This window comes from Phycodurus eques, chromosome 10 (genome assembly GCF_024500275.1).
Source record: "Phycodurus eques isolate BA_2022a chromosome 10, UOR_Pequ_1.1, whole genome shotgun sequence".
In the NCBI taxonomy this organism is placed as follows: Eukaryota; Metazoa; Chordata; class Actinopteri; order Syngnathiformes; family Syngnathidae; genus Phycodurus; species Phycodurus eques.
Window position 1 is genome coordinate 9,396,475 of NC_084534.1, and position 17,337 is coordinate 9,413,811.

At 41.1% G+C, this 17,337-nt stretch overlaps 1 protein-coding gene across 1 annotated transcript in view; it reads left to right on the forward strand.

Annotated features, from left to right (window-relative positions):
* Nucleotides 1–17,337, forward strand: part of dnah1 (dynein, axonemal, heavy chain 1) — a 41,770-nt gene that overhangs the window by 18,223 nt on the left and 6,210 nt on the right. Inside the window, exons 38-72 of the mRNA XM_061688806.1 lie at nucleotides 70–264; nucleotides 358–477; nucleotides 1,082–1,240; nucleotides 1,343–1,447; nucleotides 1,536–1,676; nucleotides 1,809–1,969; nucleotides 2,042–2,199; nucleotides 2,383–2,556; nucleotides 2,976–3,005; nucleotides 3,180–3,358; nucleotides 6,564–6,794; nucleotides 6,898–7,094; nucleotides 7,381–7,516; nucleotides 7,654–7,862; nucleotides 7,987–8,158; nucleotides 8,286–8,477; nucleotides 8,621–8,731; nucleotides 8,817–9,002; nucleotides 9,086–9,277; nucleotides 10,705–10,872; nucleotides 10,983–11,174; nucleotides 12,040–12,171; nucleotides 12,643–12,768; nucleotides 12,846–12,965; nucleotides 13,143–13,292; nucleotides 14,262–14,422; nucleotides 14,856–15,081; nucleotides 15,229–15,424; nucleotides 15,585–15,736; nucleotides 15,847–16,043; nucleotides 16,141–16,285; nucleotides 16,428–16,586; nucleotides 16,687–16,815; nucleotides 16,891–17,061; nucleotides 17,152–17,331. Coding sequence (XP_061544790.1) covers nucleotides 70–264; nucleotides 358–477; nucleotides 1,082–1,240; nucleotides 1,343–1,447; nucleotides 1,536–1,676; nucleotides 1,809–1,969; nucleotides 2,042–2,199; nucleotides 2,383–2,556; nucleotides 2,976–3,005; nucleotides 3,180–3,358; nucleotides 6,564–6,794; nucleotides 6,898–7,094; nucleotides 7,381–7,516; nucleotides 7,654–7,862; nucleotides 7,987–8,158; nucleotides 8,286–8,477; nucleotides 8,621–8,731; nucleotides 8,817–9,002; nucleotides 9,086–9,277; nucleotides 10,705–10,872; nucleotides 10,983–11,174; nucleotides 12,040–12,171; nucleotides 12,643–12,768; nucleotides 12,846–12,965; nucleotides 13,143–13,292; nucleotides 14,262–14,422; nucleotides 14,856–15,081; nucleotides 15,229–15,424; nucleotides 15,585–15,736; nucleotides 15,847–16,043; nucleotides 16,141–16,285; nucleotides 16,428–16,586; nucleotides 16,687–16,815; nucleotides 16,891–17,061; nucleotides 17,152–17,331 — 5,652 coding nt within the window. The remainder of the gene's footprint in view (nucleotides 1–69; nucleotides 265–357; nucleotides 478–1,081; nucleotides 1,241–1,342; nucleotides 1,448–1,535; nucleotides 1,677–1,808; nucleotides 1,970–2,041; nucleotides 2,200–2,382; nucleotides 2,557–2,975; nucleotides 3,006–3,179; nucleotides 3,359–6,563; nucleotides 6,795–6,897; nucleotides 7,095–7,380; nucleotides 7,517–7,653; nucleotides 7,863–7,986; nucleotides 8,159–8,285; nucleotides 8,478–8,620; nucleotides 8,732–8,816; nucleotides 9,003–9,085; nucleotides 9,278–10,704; nucleotides 10,873–10,982; nucleotides 11,175–12,039; nucleotides 12,172–12,642; nucleotides 12,769–12,845; nucleotides 12,966–13,142; nucleotides 13,293–14,261; nucleotides 14,423–14,855; nucleotides 15,082–15,228; nucleotides 15,425–15,584; nucleotides 15,737–15,846; nucleotides 16,044–16,140; nucleotides 16,286–16,427; nucleotides 16,587–16,686; nucleotides 16,816–16,890; nucleotides 17,062–17,151; nucleotides 17,332–17,337) is intronic.

Here is a 17,337-nt window from a genome sequence, read left to right on the forward strand (position 1 = left end):
ACAATTTTCAATTAAACTAATGTAAGAGTACACTTTAGATGAATGACACAGTCATTTTACTCTTTTCAGTGCATGACCATGATGTTTGAGGTGCAGGACTTGGCAGTGGCATCACCAGCTACAGTGTCTCGCTGTGGCATGATCTACCTGGAGCCCAGTATTTTGGGGCTCGTCCCCTTTACAGAGTGTTGGATCCGGCTGGTCCCCAAAATAATGAGACCGTTCAAAGAAGAGCTCACTTCCTTGTTTGAGCAGTTCCTACAGGTGAGAGTGTAAAAAAAAACACAACAGCAAGAGGCTCCAAGGCATGTTCATTATGTACAGTATGTGCTACCTTTCTTCTTTATGTCTATACAGGACTCTATCAATTTTATTCGCATATCAGTAAAGGAGGTCATCACATCACTGGACAGCAATCTGACCTGTAGTCTTCTAAAACTTATGGACTGCTTTTTCAGTCCATTCAACTTTAGTGAGGTTTGTATCTGGAGTTACAGGTACTCACTAAATTAAAAAATGCTTCATTTAGTTAGGTAGTTCAATTGAAAAAAAAATAACTCCTATTATAGAGATACACTGCACCCACTCACAGTGAAATATTTCATGATTTTTTTTTTACATGTATAATTTTGATGATTATAGCTCACAGCAAACGAAAACCCCAAATTCACCATCTCTAGAAACTAGAATATTACATAACAATCAGTCAGTCAAGAAACAATGAAAATTATTTTTCATGTAGAAATTAGGCAGGAATTTGCCCTCTAAAAATTATTTTCCCAATATTACCTCAATATTTTATCAACCTCCAAAGTTCAGCTTTGCATGATTAATTCTCAATAATAGTTAAAAAATATAGTCATACAAATCAATGTTCGATATTTATTTGATATTTTTGGCATGTCACTACAGATGAGACTATTTTGGTATATATTAATGCCAAAGGTTTTGTAATGTATGGCATTTTGCCTTTTAGCTCTACAAAAATCTGTATCCTCACAATACCTTTCTTTTATTTTCTTGTTCTGCAATGTGCTTTGTGTAACTACACACCAATCACAAATCCTTGCTTGTCTCACAGGAAGAAAAGCCACCACCCCGAAATAAACTAGACCGTATCAAGGAGCTGATTGAGCCGTGGTTCATTTTCTCCCTGGTTTGGAGTGTCGGTGCCACAGGCGATGCACCCAGTGGCCAGCGCTTTAGTGCCTGGCTCAGAAACAAGATGTCAGAAGAAAAGGTCACATTACAGCTCTGTTTTTGCAACAGTGATCAAATGTTTAGCAGATTGATGGTGTTAATAAATGTATTTGGAAATAATGTGAATGTATTTTGCCTTCAGATTAATTTATGTTTCCCAGAAGAAGGCCTGGTATATGACTACAGGCTTGATGATGCAGGCGTAAGTTGCTGGAATGAAGAAGAGGAAGATAAAAAGGACAGAAAGGTAAATGGTTTGTACAGAATAGAAAGATTGGAGACTTTCAGTCATTTCTAGCTGTTGAACCATTTATTATCTACTTTATATCTAACAGGTGCAGTGGGTCAACTGGGTGAATGATGCAAAGAGTGTTGTAATCACCCCAGATACAAGTTACTCTGACATCATAGTGCCAACTGCTGACACCGTGAGAATGACTTTCCTCATGGATATGCTTTTGACCAATATGAAGCCTGTAAGTGAATCCATGTCTATGAATGCTTCAAAAAGATGATCAAAAAAGTAGCCTCCAACATTTACCTCAACATTTACATTTACAATGCTTTTACTAGACTATACTGCCCAACTTTGTCTATTTATGAACCAGTTGCTTTGTATCGGACCCACCGGGACAGGAAAGACTCTCGCCTTGTCTGACAAGCTGCTAAAGAACATGCATCCGCAATACGTCACGCACTTCCTCATGTTTTCAGCACGCACCTCAGCCAACCAGACTCAAGATTTTATAGACAGCAAGCTGGACAAAAGGTATGCTTTAATAACAGATAAGTTGTTCACTTCTTATTTAACTTGAAAACCCATCTGATTGTTGTGTGTTAGGCGGAAAGGTGTGTTTGCGCCTCCTAAAGGCAAGTACTTCATTTTCTTCATTGATGACCTCAACATGCCATTGTTGGAGACCTATGGCGCCCAGCCGCCAATTGAACTGCTGCGGCAGTGGGTGGACCACACTGGCTGGTATGACAGGAAGCAGATTGGTTAGTAGATCCTACCACATTTGGATTGTTATTGTTGAAAGACTTCTCTTGAGTGCGTTTTTGTCCACTTCACATTCTTAGCGCTACTCAAAACTTTAATTTTAAGTTTTCATTAAGTTGTGATATGTCAATTGCCAATTGTCTTCATCCTTTTCCATCTTTTATTTTGCGCCTCCACCATAGGGGCTTTCAAGCAAATAGTGGATATCAATTTCGCCTGTGCCATGGGACCTCCAGGTGGAGGCCGCAACCCCATCACACCGCGCTTCACACGACACTTCAGTTTTCTATCCTTCACTGAACTGGAGGATGCCAGCATGAAAAAGATTTTCTCTACCATTTTAGGCAGCTGGATGAGTGAGTCAGTGGTCCCACACAGTTGTGAATATAGAGTTGCAATTGTTGACAATACATACAGTACAGTGTCGAAGTCCTCGGCGATATTAAATTTGTCTTTTTAGCAAAAACAAAGAAAAAAATACTCAAAGGAAACTCAAATGAACATTTAATGGGTTCTTCCTTGAATGTGTGTCAGCCTGCTACAAAGTTTATTTAAAAAAATAAATAAAATAAAATGCAATTTTTACATAATCCTGCTCACTGTAGCTGTCCTACTGTTTACTATTTTACTGTCATTTTGACCTCTTTGAAAAAGGTCATTAAAACACCAAAGCTCACAGTGGCCAAGCCCAGGACTTTTCCACAGTACCTTGTTTGTACTTCTGAACTCGTGAACAAGATCAAGTAGTTTCTAATTATATGTATGTTCTCTTTAGATGGAAACATGAGTAAAAAGAATCCAGGCAGTAAGTCAATGATGCTGAATGTTTTTCATACTTAACTAGTATTGCAGCTGTCATCACATTTAAATACCACAAAAGTTGAGAAAATTGTGTAAGAGTATTGAAAGCTTTTAAGTCCCCCACTGAAAAAGATTAGACCTTGAATTTCACCTTTTTCTGTCATTTTTTTCTCATCAGGATCAGTGCCAGAAATTGTGCCACTGAACAATGCAATCGTCATTGCCACTATCCGTGTGTACGCTACTATTTGCACTCAGCTTCTCCCAACTCCTACAAAGTCTCACTACACATTCAACCTCAGAGACCTTTCCAAGGTCTTCCAAGGTATCCTCATGGCTGAGACATCCATGATAGAGGTATTACTGACAAACACCCAATGCACAGTAGTAGTTACTACTGTATATCTGCGTGTGTGTGTATTTATATATGCGTGTATATATGCATGTGTGTACAGTGCCTTGAAAATGTATTGCCCCTTCTCAAATTCTTATATTTTTGCAGTTTCCCCACTTTAATGTTTGAGCTCATCAAACAAATATAAATGTCAGACCAATATAACCCAGGTGAACTTAAAATGCTGTTGCTAAATGGTGATTTCATTTACCAGTATTGAGGACAAAAAAAAAAAGTTATGAAAAAGTAATACCCCCCTAAACCTAATAACTGGTAGGGCCATCCTCAGCAGCAACAACTGAAATCAAGCGTTTTCTATAAGTGGCAATGAGTCTTTCACATCTCTGCGGAGATATTTTGGCCCACTCTCCCTTGCAGAATTGTTTAAATTCAGCAAAAATGGAGGGTTTTCAAGCATGAATGACCTTTTTAAGGTCATGCCACTGCATTTCAATCGGATTCAAGTCTAGACTTTGACTACGCCACTCCAAAACCTTCATTTTGTTTTTTAAGCCATTCAGAAGCTGACTTGCTGGTGTGTTTTGGATCATTACCCTGCTGTAGAACCCAAGTGCGCTTCAGTTTGAGGTCACAAACTGATGGCTGAATATTCTCCTTCAGGATTTTCTATTAAAGAGCACAATTCATGGTTCCATCAATCACAGTCCAAGACCATCACACTACCACTGCCCATGTCTGACTGTTGGTATGTTCTTTTTATGAAATGCTGTGCTACACTTATACCAGATGTAACGAGACACACACCTTCCAAAAAGTTCCACTTTCATCTTGTCAGTCATTCTAATATTCTCCCAAAAGCCTTGGGAATCATTCATTTTTTTTTTTTTTTTTTTTTTTGCAAAAATAAGACACGCCTTGATGTTCTTTTCAGTCAGCATTGTTTTTCGCCGTGGATGCCATTTTTGCCCAGTCTCTTCTTTCTTATTGTGTTATGATTACTGACCTTAACTGATGCAAGGGAGGCCTGCAGTTGTTTAGAAGTTGTCCTGAGTTCCTTTCTGGCCTCCTGGATGAGTCATTGCTGTTCTCTTGGGGTAATCTTTGTAGGCCGGCCACTCCTGGGAAGTTTCACCACTGTTCATGTTTTCTCATGTGTGATTAATGGCTTTCCCTATGATTCGCTGGAATACTAAACCTTTCGAAACGACTTTGTAACCCTTTACAGACTTTACAGACAATTACTTTATATCTCATCCATCCATTCATCCGTTGTTTGCACCGCTTATCCTCACAAGGGTCACTGGCGTGCTGGAGCCTATCCCAGCTATCTGCAGGCGAGAGGCGCGGGGTACACCCTGAACTGGTCGCCAGCCAAGCGCAGGGCACATAGAAACAAACAACCATTCGCACTCACATTCACATTCACACCTACGGGCAATTTAGAGTCTTCAATCAACCTACCATGCATATTTGTGGGATGTGGGAGGAAACCGGAGTGCCTGGAGAAAACCCACACAGACATGGGGAGAACATGCAAACTCCACACAGGCGGGACCAGGATTTGAACCCCAGCCCTCAGAACTGTGAGGCAGATGTGCTAATCAGTCGTCCACCGTGCCGCCACTTTATATCTCAACTGTTTTATTTGGATCGTGTCATTTTGTTGCAGGTTTTTTAGATCTTTTGTCTGACTTGATTTTGTCAGACAGATTCTGTTTAAGTGATTTCTTGATTGAACAGGTATAGAGGTAATCAGGCTTGGGTATGATCAGTGAATATTAACCCAAAATTGTGATTAGTTTATTCATGATTAACAAAGGGGTTAATTACTTTTTCACACAGGGCCAGGTAACTGACTACTTTTTTTTCTTCCCCTTAATAAATGGAATCACCATTTAAAAAGAGTATTTTAAGCTCACTTAGGTTATATCATATGTCACTGCACTGCTCCCCTCAGTTATTGGTGACATAATCTGAATTTTACAGTACTTTATCGTCACTAACCTATGCTAATTCACTTTTAATAGATTTTCTATACCGCTTATCCTCATTAAGGTGGTGGGCTAGCTGGAGCCAATCCTGACTTTGGGCGAGAGCTGGGTACACCCTTAACTGGTTGTCAGCCAATCACAACCATTCACACTGAGTTGGAAAATTTATGTTTCAAATATACCAAATATTAGTTATGTTAGTTTTATATAAACTTTATATGTTTTATTGTTCCATGGCTCCTAGTCAGCACAGTACTCGTGTGACCTTGATTGTTTAGACAGCTCCCTGTTTTTCTCTTCCTTTCTCATCCTCTTCATGCACCCATTCCCATAAAGATAAGTTTGAGTCCAGCTGGACGAAGCTAATTATGTAAGAATGTTGTAGGAATGAGAGGCGTGTATTTCTTTTTTTTTTTTTTTTTTTTTTTTTCTCTTCTCTGTCTCTCTCTCTTCTGTATAACGAAGGTGGTTATTTGCTTGCGCTTCAGTAAGGGGTAACAACGTGACGATTTCTACCTTTTCCTCTCTTTGCAAAGATTTCTTTCTTTCTTTCTTGTAATAAAAACCCACAGACAAGATCGCGTCCTTACTTATTCTGCCAGAAAAAGATTTGCCAAAACAACACCTATGGGCAATTTAGAGTCTTCAATGAACCAAACATGCATGTTTTTGAATATGGGACGAACCCGGAGTAACCGGAGAAAACCCATGCAAGCATGGGGAGGCCAGAGCCAGATTTGAACCCCCAAGCTCGAGAACTATGAGATGTATGTGCTCACCCCTCGCCCACAGTGCAGCCTTATAAAGTCATAATGACATTAAATATTTGCATGAAAAACATGCGCATGTCTTCTTGCGCTGCTGTATGACCTCGTATTCTTTCACCTCACTGAAAACCAGTTAATCCACATAACTCCAAAACATTGTATGTCAGTTTTTTTTAAATTTTTTATTTATTTCAATTTTTTTTTTACTACTTCTGGCTGAGACCCAACCATAACGGGGCAGTGACCCACTATGGGTCCCGACATACCAGTTGAGAATTACTTCAGTAGATCACACCGCATGTTCTATATTGAAATTTACCTGCTATTCAATGAACAAATCATATCAACATTTTTTAACAGTAATTATATGACTAACACAACAACCTGACAATGTTTGAGTAGAATGGACAAGCATCAGGTGTTAATTGCATTATTTTGCTTGTTCTTAGAGCAAAGAGATGCTGCTTCAGCTGTGGTACCACGAAAACTGCCGGGTTTTCCAGGACCGCTTGGTGTGCGCGGAAGACAGGGAGTGGTTCAGCTCCCTCCTGAAGGAATTTATTCAGGAGTTTGGCTGTGACTTTGACGTGGTCGTGCCATGCCAGCCTGTTTTATATGGGGATTTTATGGTTCCCGGCGCGCTGCACAAAGTCTACACTTTCATAGATGACAAGGAAAAGGTGACCAGAGACAACTAATTGCTGCCATATCAAATGTGCGGAGTTTTATTAACATGCAGTGAAACATTTGTTAAGTTTCCCACTTCACTATTATAATTTATAGCTGGAAGATGTTATGGTGGAGTACATGGAAGACTACAACCAGAACTGCACACCCAAGATGAAGCTCGTGCTCTTTATGGATGCGATTCAGCATGTTTGCCGAATCAGCCGTGTCCTGCGCCAGCCACTGGGCAATGCCCTGCTGCTCGGTGTGGGTGGCAGTGGACGACAGTCCCTCACTAAGCTTGCCTCATATATGTAAGAATCCTACATTTTATGCACATCTCAGGTTCTTTTTTCCTCATGCTTCTTGCTTTAAAAAAAAAAAAGAATTCCCCCAAAAATTATTTTCTAGGATTCACTCATTATTTGAGCATGTAGACATTAAGCACAACTCATTGTGTGCTTGAGATCTGAAAGATCTTAGCAGCAGTTCTCAGAAATCATAGATACATTTATGCAGACAACACATTTTAATTTACGACAACTTCTACATTGTGGTCTTAAAATGTGTTATGCTATTTTTTTTTTTTTTTACATTTAGATCAGAGTACAAGTGTTTCCAGATTGAGCTATCAAAGAACTATGGTCAGTTAGAGTGGCGGGAAGACATTAAAAGCATCATGATGAAGGCTGGCATTCATAACCAGCAGATCACCTTCCTCTTCGTGGACACACAGGTTTTGTCTCTTTTCCTTTTCACTGTACGTGTGTGTGTGTGTGTTGAAAGTTTAACCTGTGACATAGTACATACTGATTACAGTACTGTTCAGAAATTGGTCGAGAATGAAAATAATTTGGATTATTTCTTCACCAGATTAAAAGTGAGTCATTCCTGGAAGACATCAACAGCATTTTGAACTCTGGCGATGTTCCCAATTTGTATGCATCAGATGAGCAGGAGCGCATCCTAGCATCAATGAAGCCAGTGGTCCAAGAGTTGGCCCAGCAGCCAACGAAATCAAATCTTATGGCTGCTTACCTTAAAAGAGTCCGCACTAACATCCACACTGTACTCTGCATGAGGTAAGTAGTTCCTTCCATGTGTTTTTTTTTCTTTTCAAAGTGAGTAAGTAAGTAGTGTGTCTGCTTCCTTTGTTGATTTAATTGAATATCATTCCTGCTCACATTCTTCTGTCGTTCTTTAAAGTCCTATCGGGGAAGTGTTTCGTGCAAGACTGAGGCAGTTTCCTTCACTGGTAACATGTTGCACCATAGACTGGTTCAGTGCATGGCCAGATGAAGCTCTGCAAGCTGTGGCCACATCGTTTCTTAATGAGCTGCCCGAGCTAGAAGCTAGCCCTGAGGTCATGGATGGACTGGTGAGGCTACAGTATTTGTGTTTTCTTTATCTTGGGAGGAAATTATAGAAATACAGTATATCTAGATTGGTCATGGATATTTGGTCCTTGTGTGGAGCTACTAACTAATAAGTTCGTATTTTTCCAGACAGTTATGTGCATGAAGATTCACCAGAATGTAGCCAAGAAGTGTGAACAGTTCCTTGCTGAGCTTTCTCGCCAAAACTACGTGACACCTAAGAGCTACTTGGAACTGCTCAATATCTTCTCAAATCTCATTGGACGGAAGAAGCAAGAGCTGTGCCATGCGCGTGAGCGCATGAGGACTGGTCTGGACAAGGCAAGGCCACAAGAAGAGAAATGACACCTGATGCTTGTTCATTTTGCACTGTCATGTTTGGAATGGAGGGATTAGGTTTGATTGAATGTAAATATTCCTTACTACCAGTTTTTTGGGACTGAATATGTGTTCTTATTCTGTAGCTTCTAAGCACAGCAGAGGATGTGAGTAAGATGCAAGAGGAGCAGGAGGTGATGAGGCCACTTTTGGAGGAGGCGGCAAGGGAAACAGAGGTCACAATGGAAACTATCAAAGTAAGTAAATATGTGATGTCTAAGATGCATTGCAAGTAATGGGTGGTGAATCAAACGAAATTAACTTTCTGTTTTACAATGGCAGAAAGACTCTGTGATTGCAGAGGAGACACAGAAGTCAGTTCAAGAAGAAGAAGCAAAGGCTTCAGAGAAAGCCCGTGTAGCAGGGGAAATTGCCAGCGATGCGCAGAGGGATCTAGATGAGGCCCTTCCAGCCCTCGAAGCTGCAACCAACAGCCTTAAGTCACTCAACAAGAATGATGTCACTGAGGTCAGAGACTTGGATCTGCTCAACTTTCTTCATACATTGAACTACAACAAAAACATTTTTTAACTTCCGGAATGCCTCCATAGGTGCGAGCCATGCAGCGTCCTCCTCATGGCGTGAAGCTGGTAATTGAGGCTGTGTGCATTATGAAGGATGCCAAACCTAAGAAGGTGCCTGGAGAAAAACCTGGAACCAAGGTTGACGACTACTGGGAACCTGGCAAAGTATTGCTGCAGGATCCTGGCAAGTTTCTTGATAGCCTTTTTGCCTATGATAAGGTAGTGTATATGTATTAAATTCCCTATAGCTAATTGTCTTGTATAGTTGTCTCAGCATTTATATCAGGGGTGGGCGAAGTACAATCCACACATCCACATACTGGCGGTCATTTTACATTATCAAGTCATTGACTGTATTTGTGAATGGTAGTTTGTTCGTATGTGACCAGTTCACACCTCGTCTCGCCCAGAGTCAGCTGGGATAGGCACCAGCACACCCGCGACCCTTGTGTGGATAAGCAGTTCAGAGAATGGATAGGGGCACCTGGCCTACGTCATATCAAAGCGACAGCTGTAATGCAGAATTCCATCTTAGGTGACAGCAGACGCTACGTAAGGCAGATTTAAATAATTGAGAATTAATTGTTGAATTATTAAAATAACCTATTTGATATACAGATTTTGACTTTAAATTTGTTTTTTTTTTTTAAATATCTATGAACTACCTAGCCCATCTGTCCGTTTTAAAAATCAAATATGGCCCTTGGGCACAAACGTTTGCCCATCCATGGTCTATATTGTAGTCCTTGCAAAATGACTGATGTACCACATCTTTGTAAACAGTAGATCTTCGTACTTATAGAAATTATTTTGGGGGATTGGAGCAAGAACCCATATTGTTCCTTGCTTTTTTTCAGGAGCAGGGAGAAAGTGTTCAACATTGATGTTTTAATAAAATTGCCGAAAAATACCACAAATTTAGCACCATAACATATTGTTTTTTACCTTTCCACAGTTGTTGTACGTGTTGTATTTGTATATGTTTAATGGTTTAAATCTTTATTCGGATTTAGCAATATCCGCATGAATTTTAAAATTGGATAGAACAATGACAGTTTGTGATGTTGAGTAGCAAGGTAACATGTCAAGAGAGCAACGAAGACTTATTTATCTTCCATCCATTTTCTGTACCGCTTTATCCTCACTCGCAGGCTTGCTGCAGCCTATCCCAGCTATCTTCGGACGAGGGGCGGTGTACACCCTGAACTGGCCACCAGCCTATCACAGGGCACATATAAACAAACAACCATTTGCGCACACATTCACACCTAAGGGCAATTTAGAGTCTTCAATCAACCTACCACGCATGTTTTTGGGATGTGGGAGGAAACCGGAGTACTTGGAGAAAACCCACGCAGGCACGGGGAGATCATGCAAAATCCACAATTTGCACCCCGGTCCTCAGAACTGTGAGGCAGATGTGCTAAGCAGTCGGTCACCGTGCCGCCCTTTTATTTATATTTTATTTTAAAATCAGGACAATTCAAAGGCTACTTTAGCTATCTAATTTTAGCTGTACCAGTTACAGTTTATTTAACCTTTCTTGTCAATCATCAGCTCAAATCATCACTTTTTTTTTGCCTTTTGCTTTTAACTGTACTTTGTAAAAACTGCTACAGTAGTTCCTCCATTTAATATTTCTGCAGGAAAACATCCCGGAAAGAGTGATTACTTTGGTGCAACCCTACATAGATAATGAAGAATTCCAACCTGCTGCCATTGCCAAGGTTTCCAAAGCCTGTACCTCAATTTGTCAGTGGGTTCGAGCCATGCACCTTTATCACTTTGTGGCCAAGGGTGTGGAGCCTAAAAGGGTAAAACATGGAATCTGTGTTTGAGTCGTGATGTCTAGATGTGACTTTACATAATATAATTCAACTGTAAGAGTGTCATCTTAACAGGCAAACTGTATATATTTGAACAGCAAGCTCTCCAGGCAGCACAGGAGGAGTATGATGAGTCACAGAGAAGTTTGAAAGCTGCTAAAGAAATGCAAGCGGCTGTGGAGAGTGGTATTGCGGCATTGCAGGCCAAGTACCAAGACTGCCTGGCCAAGAAAAATGAGCTGGACAACAAGTATCAACTGTGTGAGATACGCCTGGTTCGAGCAGACAAGGTGAGAGCAGGGATGAGGAACTTTATTGTTGTATACAAATTATTCAACACTCTCATGTCATGTAATTAGCTGTGATATACAGCAGTGGTACAGACCGGTTTATGCTAGTACATGTGTTCAGCAGACCGGCAACCGTTTGTCGACAGGGAGAGGACGGGGGTGGTTGGGCGGGTGGGGTTGTTGGCCAGTTGTACGGGCGGTGCCAACTGATTCGGAAGCTCATCTTCTAAGGGTTGGTGGAGGGGGAAGAGGTGGGTAGATGGTGTGTCCCAATCAGACGTTAATCATGGACAAGGTGTGGGGTGCACTCTTTCCCAGTCCACCCACTCTTTCCTAGTGGTTGGGGGTGCGGGGGGTGCAGCCTGGCACCAAATGGCCCGAGGACCGGTGGTTGGGGACCACTGATCTACAATCATTATATTAACCTGCTGGAGTAACACTATCAACTGGCCCATTTGTACTTTTACTTCAGTTAATTTAGTTTCCTGACTATTCTCAATCACCTCTGACATCCATCCATTTTCTTGCAGACACAGTTCAGGGTTTAGGTTCAGCCTATCCCAACTGATTTATGGCAAGAGGTGGCATGTACCTGAGGCTCACACTCACATTCATCGCTGCAAACACACAGGCGCTGGCCTTGCAAGCACAAAAATATACAGTACTCATTATTAAAAAAAATAAATCCAGGGTCAAGATTCCAACCCAGTGAGGCAGCAGTGCAAACACGTTCTCTACTGGGCAGTCCAGCAACAATTGGAATTCATGATTTAATCTACTATTAAAGATATATTTCTCCTTTGGCATCTTGATGACTGTTTTTGGTCTCTCTGGTCCACATTGATGATACTCTGTTGTGCTTCAGCTTATAGCTGGACTGGCAGATGAGAAAACACGCTGGAAAGAGACGGTGCAACATCTGGAATACATGGTCAATAATGTGTCGGGTGATGTGCTGATGTCTGCAGGATATGTATCATACCTGGGGCCCTTCACCGTAAGTCCTACCCCAGAAAAAAGGAACTAGAGAAACAACATTCTAGAATAGATTTTGACATATTCCCTCAGTGCTTTTGAGGGCTAGTGGGATGAAATGAAATGTAAAAAAAAAATAAAAATCAGAATCAGACTCCTCTTAATTTGCTATGTCAAAAACACACAAGGAATTTGTCTCTGGTAGTTGGAGCCGATCTAGTACGACAATAGACACCAATTTTAAGAAAATATACTATTCAGACATAAAAACATAAAAACACACTACTACACTAGCTATTTAATGGCAAGAGGGAAGAAGTTGCTGGAATGTCTGCATGTTTTAGTTTGCATTGATTGATAACGTCTACCTGAGGGGAGGAGCTGGAAGAGGTGGTGACCAGGATGTGGATTGTCCAAGACTTGGATATAGGTGAATCGGTAAGCACTGTTACATAATTTGCATTGACATGCTCTATGTGTTTTTTGTGTGTAGGGATCTTACAGGGCAGCCATGGGAGAGGAGTGGCTACGATGTTTCAAGGAGTTAAACATTCCACATACTGATGCACCCAACTTCATAACCACTCTCGGAGATCCTGTCAAGATCCGCTCCTGGCAGGTCAGAACTAACTTAATTGGTTTGTTTAACCATTTAACCATCTCCAGGATCACACTACAGTCTTTTTATGTAAACAGCTATCAGGTCTACCTAAGGACAACCTTTCAGTGGAGAATTCTGTGATTGCCCAGTATTCTCTCCGCTGGAACCTCTTCATAGATCCTCAAGGTCAAGCCAACACGTGGATCAAAACCATGGTATGTTGTACCTTCACACTGAGTATGTACTTTTAACTGTATAAATTGTTTCTGCCAGAGAGATTTTGACCCAGAAGTCTAGCATGCACTTGTTTTGATTTGAAGCCTTAATAGGTATTTGCATTTATATTCCAATCTATAAATTCTAGCCATAATAAACCTCACTCTGTCAACCAGGAGCGGGACAGTGGATTGGAGATTATAAAGCTCAGTGACCGGGATTTTCTCCGCAGTCTTGAAAATGCAATTCGCTTTGGCAAACCCTGCTTACTTGAGAATATAGAAGAGGACCTGGATCCTGCTCTTGAACCTGTACTGCTGCAGCAGGTGAATACTCTACTGTATATCAACTCAATTCTATTGAACAATTCACCATGACATCACACGTTCTTCCGGGTGGCAAAAGCTGCAGCGTTCGCCGGGGGCACCCCTAGTAAACAAACCATTCCATGTCATTTGACCAAGGCAAAGCGATTGAGAAAAAAAGCATTAACGGCTTCAATGAATGATTTTCTACTTGCAGGGTGGTAAGGGAAGTATTCTTTTCTTCCCCTAGAGATTGAATGTGTGACGTGTCAGTCGAAAAGGAGATGCTACGTGAGGTGAACTGATTGGAAGGGAGACGCGATGGTGGCCATAATTTACATTTCAACAAGTAAAAGTTGATTAAAAATAGACGTGGTGGAAATTCAGACATAGTTCACGTAATCATTGGGGTTTATTAATTCGGGATATTGCAATAGATTAAATGCCTTAACCTTGGTTATGGTAGATGTAGGCTAGCACGCTATCATATTTGTAAATGAGCCTAGCATACCATTGAGTGGTTCTTTTGGGGATTGATGCTGTCCGACTTACAACCTGTTGGACTAGATACCTGTTATTTTAACTGAAAAGGATATGATCACTTGAGTTTGAATTTTCTATTGCTTGGATTAATGGCACAGACACGGTCTTTTGGTGGTGAAATAGACCACACATTTTATACATACCAGTGAGAAAATGTCTTGGTTCCAGTCTGTCCCTTGAGAAATGACAGTCTTGTTATCTTCTCTGTAGAACTAATTTTCACATCCACTTGCCTAGCCCTCCTTACCCACAGGTTACTCTGCATTTATTGACATTTTTTTTAAGGAAATCAGGAAAAAACCCAAAATCTGTTGGGTTATTTATGGCATCACTTGTGTTATACCACCCGGAAATATCCTGTTGCCAATTGTTCTTGTTATTGTCAAACATTTTGAATCGGTGTAATGTATGACATTACACTGCTGAACACAACTGTTTGGCCCTTAGACATTTAAGGAGCAAGGCAGCTTAAAACTGAAGCTTGGCGATTCTACCATCCCATACCATGAGAGTTTCAAGTTTTACATCACCACCAAGTTACCAAACCCACACTACTCCCCAGAGGTTTCCACTAAAGTCACCCTCATCAACTTCACACTGTCACCAAGGTAACACTCATTGTATACAGTTACAATCATTCTGTTTTTGTTCACAACACAGATCTAGTTTTCCTGTCATAAAAGGGTCGTAATAACATGATTAAGAACTACTCTACAGTTAAAAATATGTTTATAGAATATTCAACAAAATCAAACAAAATATTGATTGCACAAAATGGGACCGCATCCAAAATGCATCCTGTTTATTGGAAAAAATCTGAAGCAAATGCAGACAAGATTAGATATAATAAACATATATAATCTTATACTCACATGCGTGAGCACACACGTGCACACACACAGACACACACGTACACAAAATATTTAGATTTTGTGATAAAAGGTTTAGATTAAAAACGTTTGTTCTTTATAGTACTCTTAATTTCATTTTCTGCTTTAAAATATTTAAATGGGTATAAATATACATTGTGTGTGTTTTCAGTGGTTTGGAAGACCAGTTGCTGGCCCAGGTGGTGGCAGCAGAACGTCCAGAACTGGAAATCGCGAAGAACCAGTTGATCATCAGCAATGCCAAAATGAAGCAGGAGCTGAAAGATATAGAGGATGAGATTCTGTTCCGTCTCAGCTCCTCAGAAGGAAACCCCGTGGACAATCAAGAGCTCATTCAAGTGTTGGAAGCTTCCAAAATCAAAGCTGGCGAGATTCAGGTCAGACACTGGAAAGACTGTTGCTTCTCAAATAATGTTATACAATTCCAGCCAAAACCTTCTCCACACAGCACTCCCAAATAGTTACTCAGGGGTTACTGAATTCTGAAGTCATTATTGTTAGATTTTTTTTTTTTTTTTTGTCAGGCTAAAGTGATTGTAGCAGAGGAGACAGAGAAAGACATTGACGCCACCCGTCTGACATATGTACCAGTGGCCGTGCGTACCCAGATTCTTTTCTTCTGCGTATCAGACTTGTCCAACGTTGATCCCATGTACCAATACTCCCTGGAGTGGTTTCTTGGCATCTTCATGGTTGGCATCGCCAACGCTGAAAGAGCAGGTAGAGAGACAAGCCTCTGTAAATCTCATTAAGGCCTTGATTGCAATTTGTATATTTGTGAACTGGGCCCTTCAGTAGCCAAGATTTCGGATACTGGAATTTGCCGATCGGCTGTTAAAATAACATACAGCATTTGCTGACTATTTCTTTGTACTTACAGACACGGTGGAGCAGCGAATCGAGAACATTAATGAATATTTCACCTTTAGTCTGTACTGCAATGTGTGTCGCAGCTTGTTCGAGAAGCACAAGCTCATGTTTGCCTTTCTCCTTTGTGCTCGCATCCTAATGAATGATGGGGAAATTGACATGGTAAGTAAATCAGGCACTGGCTCTCATGTTTCTTTCTCGTACAATGCAAATTGTGAATTAATCCAAATGAATGTGAGTGAGTGGCATCAATCGGTTTTGTTTTCTGTCAGGCTGAGTGGCGTAACTTGTTATCTGGAGGGATGCCCAACCAGGAACTTGCCAACCCAGCCGTAAGCTGGCTGTCGGACCGTGCCTGGAAGGACATCCTGGGCCTCAGTGTTCTTGAGACCTACAGAGACCTTGCATCGACATTTGACAAACATCTGCCTGGCTTCAAAAACATTTTTGACAGCAACATTCCTCACAGGCAAACATGCTCAGACAACAGTGATGCTATGATATCGCTCATATTGAACTTACGGAAGATGTCAATATGTAACAAGTTTGTTTTCGTTTGCATTCAGAGAGCCTCTCCCTGGAGAGTGGGACACAAAGCTAGACCGCTTTCAAAAGCTGTTAGTTCTGCGCTGCCTGAGGGCTGACTGTCTGGTTCAAGGCATACAGGACTTTGTCTCCGTTAAGCTGGGACAGCGCTTCATAGAACCTCAGGTATTTTTCTTCCTCTATTCCTCATTTTCAATTAACAAAGTCATTTTTGTACAGTACATTAACATACTGTAGGATGGCTAAAGACATTTCGAAAGAACTATGTGCTTTATTATGTGACTATCTTTCCACATCTCATTTCTAGACATCAGACCTATCGGTGGTCTTTAAGGAGTCGTCCCCCTCCTCTCCCCTTATCTTTGTTCTGTCTCCGGGCACTGACCCAGCTTCTGATCTCTACAAGTTTGCTGATGCCATGCACTTCTCCAAGAAAATGACTGCAATCTCCCTGGGCCAAGGCCAGGTTGAACACACTCTCTCACACACATGAAATGCACATTATCGCTTCAGTTTACACCCTATGTAAAGCTGCAATATCTTCTTCTGGTCTGTGTGGTATTCAGGGCCCCTTGGCTGAAGCCTTGATGCGCACCGCCATGGAAAGAGGTCAATGGGTCTTCTTTCAGAATTGTCATTTGGCACCCAGCTGGATGCCGTCACTGGAGAGCCTTATTGAGAACATCGACCTAAAGGTATCGGAGGAGTGAAACTGCACTTTTTTCTCATTGAATTTACCTCTTGAGAATAATTTCCTTGTTCCGTCACAGGTACACAAAGATTTTCGTTTGTGGGTCACAAGTCTTCCCAGCAATCGGTTCCCAGTGTCCATTCTTCAAAATGGGACAAAGATGACCATTGAGCTGCCCAAGGGCATTAAGGCAAACCTACAGAAAACCTACCTGAAGCTCACAAATGATTTTATCAACTCCTCCAACAAGGTGCTTTTTTGCCACAGTCCTCTCACAATAACAAATCTATTTACATTTATTTTGATTAAAAAATGCATTTCTCTCTTATGTTTGCTCCAGGTATCACACTTGAAGTCGTTGCTCTTGTCGCTGTGCTTGTTCCACGGAATTGCTCTTGAGCGAAGGAAGTTTGGCCCATTGGGCTTCAATATTCCCTATGAGTTCACCGATGGTGATCTGAACATCTGCATCAGCCAACTCAGAATGTTTCTGGATGAGTACAATGACACACCTTACAAGGTGACT